At 44.4% G+C, this 12,159-nt stretch overlaps 1 protein-coding gene across 4 annotated transcripts in view; it reads left to right on the top strand.

Moving 5' to 3' along the window:
* Positions 1–12,159, top strand: part of LOC119952024 (short transient receptor potential channel 5-like) — a 175,445-nt gene that overhangs the window by 70,366 nt on the left and 92,920 nt on the right. For all 4 annotated transcript variants that reach the window (XM_038775494.1, XM_038775491.1, XM_038775492.1 and 1 more), the window contains one exon: positions 4,269–4,790. In XM_038775494.1, the coding sequence (XP_038631422.1) occupies positions 4,269–4,790 (522 nt within the window). The remainder of the gene's footprint in view (positions 1–4,268; positions 4,791–12,159) is intronic.

The following is a 12,159-nucleotide window of genomic DNA, read 5'->3' as shown; positions in this document are numbered from 1 at the left end:
CTATTACAGTGGGCCTTCCCTAAAAGAGATGACACGGGGCTCTCGCTGGCTACCCAGCCAGTCAGCAAGACCTCATCGCCTCCATTTAATATTCCTCTCTGTTCACAGTTAGCCCAGTTGTTCTTGTCTTTTTTTAGATGTGAATATTTTGCACCTCTCTCCCAGTAAGCCTCAACCTGGGCTCTTCAGTCCCTATGGTAACTAAACCACATTTGCCCTTGGAGAACTCCATTTCCTTCCCTCCTTCTGTGCAAAGATGTTCCCTCAAAATAATATTTTGATTTCTTAGTGGCTATTTTATATCAGCATTTCCTTTTTGTGGACTAATACTGAAGGAAGCAGTTTCTCCACATTTATCCTAAACAATCCCTTGACAGGGTCAGCACTGAAAGGTTGTTTTTACAGGCTGGAGAATCTAGAACATGGGGGCAAATGTTCAGGCTGAAGGACCAATCATTTAGGACCAAGATGAGGAAACAGTTGTTCATTCAAAGGCTTGTGAGTCTTTGAAATGTTTTTTTAACCCCAGGGGGATGTGAATGTTTTATCACTAATTATACTCAAGGCCGCGATAGACAGATGTTTGGACTCGCAGGTAATAAGGCAGGAAAGTGAATTGAGGCAGAGATCAGCCAAAATCATACTGAATGGTAGAGCAGGCTCCTGCTCCTATTTCTTATATTCTTTTGTTCTTATCTTGTTAATAATTTCAGAGATTTCATCAATTCCCTTCTCCATCTTTTCTTTTCTCGAGCAAAATTTCCAGCCTTCTTCCACTTTCTAATAGTCGCATCCCCTTGTTTGCAGTAACTAGTAAATCTTTCCTCCCCTTTCTGCAGTACATCACAATTCTTTTTTTATTCGGAGACCAGAACTGCACACGGCACTCCAATTGTGAGCTAACCAGGGCTGTATGCAAATTTAGCCTGATGTTCCGGCTTTGTTATTCTATTTCTCTAGAAATGAACCCTTTTACACTGTTTGCACTCTTACTCACCTTATTAGCTTGTGTTATTACTTTTAGTAATTTACAGATCACTGTTCCAAGTCTATCTGAAAATCCATCACATCCATTGTCTCCGTCTTTGTCTACGCTTTCTGTTATTCAAATAATTCAATAAGGTTAATTAAGTTTCCTTTTCAAAATCCATGGTGATTATTATTGTTATATTCTACTTCTCTCGACGTTTGTTTACCTCATCTTCTGGCAAATATTCCATTATGTTTCACACCACTGATGCGAAAGTGGTCAGCAGTACTGTCTACCTTTTTTGAAAGTACATTTTGCTGAAAGGTGAAAAGTGATAAAAAGAAATGTCAAGAGTAGGATAGAGAAACAAAATCAAGTGAAATAAAACTGAAATAGCAATAGCATTGACTACATATAACATATAGTACAAATAGCCTATAACACATTGTTCAAGTATTAGATTTTGATCAAGCCGAATCTTAGCATTGGCAGTTCAGCATTACAGGTCTACAATTCAGACACTTCTACTGGACACTCCACCCAATAACTCAGCAAGTTGGTGGGAATAGAATTTGGCTCTTCTAATACTTAACTGAAACACAAAAGAACTAATCCTCTCACTTTTCAGATTTTAAATCTCATCCCTGATTTTCCATTCATATTACCATCTATCATCTGTCTTAGGGTTTCATATATGTAACCATGTACACAGAAAGAAGACACACATGCATTCAAATATACTGTTGGCATAATTATGTCATTACCATGTACAAAGATTGTAAACATTCATGCCACACAAGTGTCTGGCAATGACCATCTCCAACAAAAGAAAATCTAACCATCTCACCTTAACATTCAATGGCGTTGGGCAGCATGGTGGCGCAGTGGGTACGACGCCGAGGTCCCAGGTTCGATCCCGGCTCTGGGTCACTGTCCATGTCGGGTTTGCATATTTTCCCCGTGTTTGTATGCGTTTCACCCCCACAAACCAAAGATTTGCAGGGTAGGTGAATTGGCCACGCTAAATTGCCCCTTAATTGGAAAAAAAAATGAATTGGGTACGCTAAATTTATTTAAAAAAACATTCAATAGCATTGCCTTCGCTGAATCCCTCACTAGCAATATCCAGGAGATTACCAGAAACTGAATTGGTCTGGCCATATAAATACTGTGGCTACAAAAGCTTGTCAGACGGTGCAAATCTGTGGCAAGTAACTCACTTCCTGACTTCTTAAAACCTGTCCACCATCTACAGGCAAGAGTGCAATAGAATTCTCTCAACTTGCCTAGATGAGTGCAGCTCCAATAACAATGAAGACGCTTGACCTTATTCAGGACAAAGCAGCCCATTTGATTGGCACTCCATCCACTCCCTTAAACATTCACACCCTCCAGCATCAACATAGCGTGGCAGTAGTGTGTGCCACCTACAAGATGCATTGCATCAACTCACCAAGGTTCCTTCGATATCACCTTCCAAATCTTCAAACTACCTGCAATTTCCCCTCCAAGACACTCACTAACCCGACTTGGAAATATATCACCGTTCCTTCACTCCTTCACTCTCACGGGATCAAAATCCTGGAACTCTCTTTCTAACAGCACTGTGGGTGTACCTACACCACATGGACTGCAGGGGTTCAAGAAGGCAGCTCAACATCAGCTTCTCAAGGGCAATTAAATCTGGACAATAAATGCTGGCCAAGCCAGCAATGCTCACACCTGTGAACAAACAAATTTTTTAAAAACCTTGCATAGGCAATGTACTTAGAAGTGTCATCATCATTCTTGCAATGAATCTTGGAATTACCCCCAAATGAGAGAGGGCAAGAGAATTGCCAGCCCTCAGCAGTGCATGACATTTGCTCAAGATCGTGACCAGAGATGGAGTGCAAGAGATTACCTATTGAATGTGAGAGCGTTTGTAAGGATATATTTAATCAGTTTTGGATAATTAATCTTACAAACCCAACATAAAATAATCAATTACCTTGGTCTATAAATGTTTAAAATAAAATAATTTAAGTTGCCACTTTTTAAGGACTGGATACTTCAGTGAAAAATGTTGCTTGTGGAAAGAGAAGGGGCGGGATTCTCCCGTACCCGGCGGGACGGATTGGCGTGAACCACTCCGGCATTGGCCTACCCCAAAGGTGTGGAATCCTCCAGGGGCTAGGCCGGCGCCAGAGTGGTTTGCACCCTGCCGGCTGGCTTGGAAGACCTTTGGCGCCATGCCAGCCGGGGCCGAATGGACTCCGCCAGCCAGCCAGAGTCCACGCATGCGGGAGAATGTCAGCGGCTGCTTACGTCATCCCCGCACATGCCCGGGAGGGAGGGGGGGGGGGGTTCACCTACTCATCGGCCTTCGTGGAGGCCTACACGGCCGGCACGTAGGAAAAGAGTGCCCCCACGGCACAGGCCCGCCCGTGGATCGGTGGGCCCCGATCGCGGGCCAGGACACCGTGGGGGCACCCCCTGGGGCCAGATTACCTCGTGCCCCCTCCAGGACCCCGGAGTCTGTTCACGCCACCAGGTCCCGCTGGTAAGGGATCTAGTCTAATCTACGCCAGCGAGACTGGCAAAAAACGGGTGGGACTTCGGCCCATCGCGGGTCGGAGAATTCGGGCAGCCCCGGGGCCCATTGAGTCGTGCCGGTCCCCGCCATTTTCCGAGGCCTCGCCGACTTTTGGGGGGCTGGAGAATTCGGAAGACGGCAGGGGCAGGATTTACGCCGACCCCTGGCGATTCTCCGACCCTGTAGGGGGTCGTAGAATCCCGCCCAAGGAATTGAATTGAACATTTGAAGAATATGCAGTCAAACTAATTAGCGGCAGTAACAGCCTCAAAATCTGGTCAGTCCTGTCCTGTTCTGGTCTGATCTGTTCCATTTTAAAACAGACACTTGGTATCTAAAGTAGTTCAGCTGATGGGCCTCTTTCAATACGGAAATCAGGGTACTATGAACCCCAATTGCTGAAAACTGGGCAATGAAAGAAAAAAGGCCCTCTAAATGTTTGTGTTCAATTATTTTTGTTTAGTCTGAAGGAGCAGAGGAATCCCCCCGTGATCCACCAGAATATTTTGGATCTCTGTGGCCCCAGAACCTCAACCCTCTCAATTAGCCCTCTAAATCATAATGGCACTTCATCACTGGAACCACGCACTCCATCAAAAGCCCAAATCAATCCCATTCTGTCTGCTGACTACAACATTTCACGTTGTGTAATCTACTTTTTGATTTGCTTTGATATTCTGAGAAAATAGCTATTGATTAATTAATTTTTTTTGTGCTTGACAGGTCCCTCCTTTACTGATGGATGCCCAGTTTTCAGAATTCACTCCAGATATTACACCCATAATGCTCGCTGCGCATACCAATAACTATGAAATTATAAAACTGTTGGTACACGGAGGAGTCTCCATCCCTCGACCCCACCAAGTCAGATGCAACTGCGTGGAGTGTGTCTCCAGTTCAGAGGTTGACAGCCTCCGTCACTCGAGGTCACGGCTGAATATCTACCGTGCCCTTGCCAGTCCTTCGTTAATAGCCTTGTCAAGCGAAGACCCGATCCTCACAGCCTTTCAACTGGGTTGGGAACTGAAGGAGCTGAGCAAAGTGGAGAATGAGTTCAAAGCTGAATACGAAGAGCTGTCACAGCAATGCAAGCACTTTGCCAAAGACCTGCTGGATCAGGCTCGAAGTTCCAGGGAACTGGAGATCATACTGAACCACAGAGATGATCAGAGTGATGAGTTAGATCCCCAAAAATGCCACGATCTTGCCAAACTAAAGGTAGCCATCAAGTACCATCAGAAAGAGGTAAGACAAAGACATGGTCATATCTACTTTTATGCAAATCTAAGTAAGTGAACTCATGTCAGAAGCGACGTTTTAAGTCATCATATAATTGGCTCCTTCCGTAAGCATTTATTAACCATCCTTGTTCCAACATGGTTAGAAGGACTGAGTCGAATCCTCTCTTTGCCCCACATCCGGGTTGGTTACAATAGAGTTTGAAGTTCTTTTTTAATATGTCATTGCCAATTCAAATTTTACTTAACGTGTATAGCTCGGGCGTAAGAATTTAGCCAGCCAAGTACCTTGAGATAATTAGTAAGGAGTTAGTTTTATGAATAAAACCGCTTGTGTAAAGATACAGAAATTATTAACAAAAATGTTTAAAGTATACAAATATGTCCCAACTTCCCGCTAATGCAAAAAAAGAACCCACACACAACACCCCCACACACAACTTTCCGTACACAAGAAAATAAACTTTATAGAGTATCAGATGTTAAAACTTGGACAAGTAATAAAAGTAAAGTCAGAGAGGGAGAGAGAGAACGTGCGGGCCTCTACTGTCCCTGTGGCAGGCTCTGTCTGTTCAAATTCAGTCCATTTTATACACAAGAGCTGTGTCACATGACTTCCCTCTGATTTCAATCTGGAACTCACCTTAGCCATTGCCTCTGAGAGCTCTGTGGGTGGGATTTTCCAGCTGTTCCCACCGGCAGGATCTTCCGGTCCTGTCAATGGGCATCCCCTGCCACCAGTTTCCTGGTGACAGAGGGTGCAAACAATGGGAGAACGTGTCGACAGTGGCAGGACCAAATGATGCTGCCGCCATCCAATAGTGGGCCACCCACGCTGAGGCAAATCATGCCGTGGTGGGGGTGGGGGCGCAAACTCTCGCCCTACGTCTCCAAAGCATGGCTCTTGGCCCTGACAATGCAACTTACTGTCTGCTCTAGGCCAGTGTGCCTTGTCTAGCACAAAATGTTCTTTCCAAAAAGTTTCATATATTTTCAACAGATGATATTACACCTTCGTAACAACATAATTCATTGGAAATAATTCCTAACCTGCCAAAATGTTCAAATGAGTGATGCTTGCATCTTGAATGCACTGTCTATTTGTAAAAATGTTGAGTGGCCTAACCAGTACTCAAGACCAGTTAGTAAACTGCCCTGAAAATATTTCAATTTTAAATTTTCATGAGGCAGGTACGCTTCTCCTGGGCCCCATCAGAAACCCTGCCCTGTTTCTGCTGAGACGAGGGCCCTTTCCTGGGTTTGCCCCAGGCAGGCTTTCTGATTTCCCATTGATCCATCCGAGCCAGAGAACTGCAGTAGAATGCCTGTTTGACTTCAGCTCACTGGCAGAATTTAATGTGAATATGGTTACAGTGTGACACATATACCTCGCCACTTCCAATGCAACTGCAAAGGTAGAACATTCTAACAGGTAATTGTGGCAGGACGTGTTCATGAAATGTAAGTTTTTAATGTATTCAACATTTTAATGAGAAGGGCGAGGCCCATTTTGTAGAACACCATCAAAATCTAACCAGGGTAGGAAGAAAGATGAGATGAACCAAATGGAAGCCTGGTATCTAAAACTTGTAGATTATAAATGGAAGAAGACAGAGGGAAAAGCCGCAATCCAGGGAAAGAATGAGACAGAATGATGGAGAGCAGGAGATAATATGGCTGCAAAGTGAAAGAAAAACCAGTCATCGAGAGAAAGACTGCAGTCATTTCTCCACATAAAAGATCATCCTTAAAAAATAATCATCACAGGCATGGATGTGAGGGATGATCACTTGGTGCTGGAGCAATGAGCTGCGATTTCTTGTGGTAATGATGTTTTCTGTGAATGTGGACTATTAAATGGAGAACATAGAACAGTACAGCACAGAACAGGCCCTTCGGCCCTCGATGTTGTGCCGAGCAATGATCACCCTACTCAAACCCACATATCCACCCTATACCCGTAACCCAACAACCCCCCCCTTAACCTTACTTTTTAGGACACTACGGGCAATTTAGCATGGCCAATCCACCTAACCCGCACATCTTTGGACTGTGGGAGGAAACCGGAGCACCCGAAGGAAACCCACGCACACACGAGGTGAGGGTGAAGGCGTACTGAGTTTTGTACAACACTGAAGAATCTGCTCAGATGTACCAGCGAATATCACTACTTACTTTATTTAAATAACAAAGCTATTGATTCTAGAGGTTACAAGGAAGGAATCCTGATGCATGTTGTGTCCCATCCTGAAGCTAGTCATTTATACTTCAGTCACTTGCTGTCAGCAGAGCAGGAAATGGCATTTGTCTAGTCCGAAAGGAAAATTAATACCTCATTTTGCATTGTGATTTAAACTAAATGAAAGGGTAAAATTGCCAGCAGGTTGGGAAGATGGCTCCAACACAGGACATCCACATTTGACCTTCTCATGTTAAGAATTCCTATGCACAACCCCTTTGGGAAAGGTTGGTCTTCGGTTTTCATAGTTAATCCTCCAGTTATATACGATCATACATGTTAGGAACAGGAGTGGGCTACTCAGCTCCTCGGGTATGTCCCAAAAATTCAATACAATCATGGCTGAGCTGTTTCCGCAATAACCTTTGGCATGGCACCTTAGCAAATGCCTTCTGGAAATCAAGTACAGTACATCTACCGGTTCGCCTTTATCCACAGCACATCCTCCTTCTTCAAAATTTTCCAATAAATTAATTAAACAAGACATCTCTTTCACAAAACAATATTGACTCTGCCTGATTACCTTGAATTTTTCCAAGTGTCCTATTATATCTTTAATAAAAGCATTTTCTCTAATTGACAGAAGTTAAGCTAGCTAACCTGTAGTCTTATGCTTTTTGTCTCCCTTCCTTTTTGAGTGAGGAGTTACATTAGTTATTGTCCAATCTAATGGAATCTTCCCAAAATCTCGGGAATTTTGGAAAATTAAAACCAATGCCTGGACTAACTCATTAGCCACTTCTTTTAAGACTTGAGGATGAGGTTCATAAGGGGCTTGGGACATGTCAGCAGTACCACTACCCTGGTGATTGAACTGTTCTTGTGTTCATATCTCCCTTCTATTTCCTGATTTACATCTATTTCTGGGATGTTGCTTATGTCCTCTGTAGTGAAGACCAATGCAAATATACCTGTTCAATTCATCTGCCTTATTTTCCATTATCAATTCCCCAGAATCGCTTCCAAAGGACCAACATCCATTTTGTTTACTCTTTTCGTTTTTAAATAGCTGTAGAAACTCTTACTATCTGTCTTTATATTCTTAGCTATCTTTCTCTCGTACTCATGTTTTTCCCTTCTTATTAGTCCTTTAATTATTGCTTTCTCTTTTTAATATTCAGTGCAATCTTCTGCCACAGATCTTTGTGCAATTGTATGTTTTATTTTTAAGTTTGATGCTATCTTTATCTTTTCTAGTTAACTGTGGATGATGCGGCCTTCCCTTGGAAATTTCCTTTCTCATTGGAATACCTATTCTGTATATTCCACTTCATTTCTATTGACCTATTCCTTAAACTAATTTGCAATATTGACGCACCATTTTCATTTAACATGGGATCCCAAAGGAATGCATCATCCCAGTGGCCTATGGCACCGCCCTCCTCCTGTTTGCCGTGAACTCCAATCCCTCTGCAATTGTGTAAAGTCTGCTTTCAAGGCCCGTCGACTCATTCCACATTGGATTGCTTCTTCTTAAGGATTCTTTCCTTCATCAACAGCCCCCGAGCATGGAGCTTGGAGAGGCCTGTGCCCTCTAATGTGGGGTCTCCAATGCTGTCTCTGTGTCCAGATGCTCATGTTCACTTGTGAACAGTGAGCTTCCAGGTGGAAATATAGCTATCTGCCTTAACTGCTCCCACCAAACTGTGAGTGTCTGAGCTGGCTCAGGGTCTGCATGATTCCTGTGATTGTGTACCCTCAGAAGAACAGCTCTCCTCTGGGGAATAATCACCATCGATTTCCAACAATTGCTGCTGTACTCTTGAAGGCCTTGTGGAAGATGAAAGACAATTAATTAATTCTGGCGAGGAAAGATATGCTGCAAGTTATTTCAGTGACTGCTGAAATCACATCAACATGACTGAGTGTCGTATGATGTATGGGTGTTTTTCTTATTGAATTGCATCAGTAGGTAGCTGGGAGCCATCCATCTCAAATGGTCTGTGACTTTTTGATTTCCATCATCTTAACTTCTGTGAATGTCATCGGTGAGATATTTGGAGAGCCTGCCCTCGCTCCTCTCCCTTGTGTTCTGAACTCACGTCTCCTCCAAGGAGGGAAATAAAAAATGTACGAGTGAGATAGTGGAATGTGTTCATCCAATGGATGGAGCGAGAATAATTACAAGAGAAAAGCGTTAGTGTAGTGCGCCTGGGGAACACCGATACGTCGCTCCACCACCTTGTATTTAAAGCAGACCTGTCCAACTCAAAGCGGCCCATCAAACTTGTTGGACATTCAACTGACTTATGTCTGAAGAATGCTGAAGACTGCTTAGCCAGCACCAAAGATTGGGAAGGTAAGTTTTGAAGATGCTTTCCAGGGCCGAGGCAAGGCAGCTGGAGGAGAAGGGTTCAGGTAAGGCAGCCAGAGGAATGGACTGCACTGCACTGGCATCTGAGTAAGTGGGTGGCTGGAGAGGGAGAGAGAGAGAGTGTGAGGGGATGGGGGTAGGGAGAGGGAGAGCGGGTGGAGGGTGTGTGGGAGGAGAGAGAATGTGGGGCGAGAGTGTGATCTGCTGTGTTTGCCTGAGGATGTGAGATGTGATATAGTGTTTGTATTCCCTGCTGGCAGCTTTACATGGAATTTACAGCACCAAAGCAGGCCATTCAGCCCACCTCATCTATTTTGCTGAATATGTTCCGCATAAGCATCCTACCACCCTTTGGGATCACGTTATCAGGGCAACTGTCAGCATCTTTTTTCCTCATGTGTTCATCAACTTCCTTGAATGTATCCATACTAGGATCTTCGGGCTGAATTCTCCGGCACCTCTTGCCGTCGGGATTTTCCAGCCCCCCCAATGTCAGAGTAACTTCATTGCAGTGTAAATGTGTGCCTACTTGTGACACTAATAAAATTATTATTATTATTAGCCTCAGGGTGGCATGTGGCGCAGTGGTTATACTCGAAACTTCTCACAATGAAGGCCAACATACCATTAGCCTTCTTTACCGCCTGCACCAGCTGCATGCTTACCTTCAGCGACTGGTGCACAAGGACACCCAGGTCCCGCTGCACACTCCCCTCTCCCAATTTACAATCATCGAGGTAGTAATCTGTCTTCAGTGTCTGAGGAGTCATGAATGATGCTGAACATTGTGCAATCATCAGCGAACATCCCCACATCTGACCTTATGTTGGAAAGAAGGTTATTAATGAAACAGCTGAAATTGGTTGGGCCGAGGACACTACCTTGAGGATTGGGCGGAGAATGGGTTCCAATGGGTCGAATTCCTGATGGTGCAGTTCACTTGTGCTTTTAAAAATCATGAAACCAGCATCGTGGCTGCTGAGGGAGAGAGAGGGGGTGTGAATGCGTCTCTAATTCACTTGTCTCTCAGTCCGGAAGAAACGGTCTCGAACACATCCGTACTTCAGAATATTCTTTATTGCAATCGGGGCAGCTCTCTAGGTATTCCGGGGAATCACCTCGGAGAGTGGCAAAGTATTGCTCAAAACATCCTTTTTTATATGTATTTTTAAGGGGCTGTCCCTTACATTCACTTGAGCTTGCCCCCATTACAAAGCATAAATTTGTTTTTGCCATAGTTTCGATACATGATTTTACAGACTTTGAGGTTATCTATTGGCACATGAGTATATAGTAGTCTTAGCATAAACAGCAGGTGTTTAGCCATAGTAGAAGCAGCTCCCACATTTCATATTCCGTCATCCAGCCATCTTCCTTGTTTCTCAAGGCTATTCGGCTTACAGTCATGAGTCGACTCACAAATTCAATAACAACTCCCCTATTTGTAATTTTCCACTAATGTGTCCCATTAATTCTGGCTTGTTCTAGCTATTAATCCTTGCTTCACATTCTCATTCCCCCCCTTTGATCATTCCATGATCACACAGCCCTCAGGGACTTATCCTTGAGAGTCTGAGGAATTCCTCCGGGAAATCATCCTTTGGTCCAATGCCCTCATACACATTTCCGGCATCTACTAAGTCCTGCTTGTCTAACTGGGGAAGCCGCTGCAGCATCTGTAGCATCACAGAGGCGCCTAAACGATTACAAAAGCATTTAACACAGGTTGCAATGATACATAGCAAAAGGCAAATAATGATAAAGATAATAAATCCATGAAACAGATAGGTGGTGCAGGAACTAGACCACAGCCATCCCCACCAGTCGTCCGAGGAGGACTGGCGGAGTCTCTTTACCCCATCCCTAATGTGATCCCACTAGGTGAGTAATGTTCTCTGAGCTATCAGGGATATAAGTACAGCGCTCAGAACCCACTACAGCACACGTACCTCCCTCATTGGCGAGGAGGTAGTCTAGAGCCATGCGGTTCTGTAAGGCAACCGTCCGAACAGCTACGAACTCTACGTTGAGCTCACTGAGTCCTTCCGCAGTATCATTAGCCACCTGCTCCAATATATCCCGGAGCTTGGTGACTTTTTGGAGAGATCTAATACTGACGAACTGCGGCCAAAGGACAGTAGCTATCACCTCCCAAGGCACAAGGGACCTAGTGGTTCGGGCATGGGGATGGTTGGATAGGTCTGTATAATGGGTGATGCCAGGGACTACAAAGCCTATATAGCAAGAACCCGACCAATTTTCCGGCAACCAGGGATATGCCTTATGTCCGCATATAAAATAGGTATCATTGTCTGAGGTCAAGTTCCCCTTGGCATCCGTCATCATGATTCTAGTCGGCTCCCCCCTCCAGGGGCCACCACTAGTATGGTTTTCTATTGCTGACCAATTAAAGGTGAACAAGCCTTTTGTGTAAGATTAGTTATGGGTGGTTGCCAAATCAAGGTCTGGTTACATTGGCTGGTACCTACCGGGTGGGTCCCATTGGCATGATCCTTTTTAAAACATATACTGCCTTTTGGAAATTAAGCATACTTGGGGAGGATCAGGTAGGGCGGCTGATGGGTTACAGTAAATTTCGGCGACCACCATCCTTTAAATCTGCTCATATCGAACCCGGCCGATCGCCAATCTATCATATCTTGTGTATCATTATCAGGATCGGTGCGATTATGTCGCAGAGCCCATTCTGCGACCTCCTCGATCAAATAGGAAAGAGGGACCAAGGGAAGACCCCAATGGGCATGGCTGGGGACATGCTTACATACCCAACAAGAGGAGACATTCAATTTCTTTGCATAAGTA

This window comes from Scyliorhinus canicula, chromosome 17 (genome assembly GCF_902713615.1).
Source record: "Scyliorhinus canicula chromosome 17, sScyCan1.1, whole genome shotgun sequence".
Classification (NCBI taxonomy): domain Eukaryota; kingdom Metazoa; phylum Chordata; class Chondrichthyes; order Carcharhiniformes; family Scyliorhinidae; genus Scyliorhinus; species Scyliorhinus canicula.
This window is presented reverse-complemented; position numbering and strand designations above follow the sequence as displayed.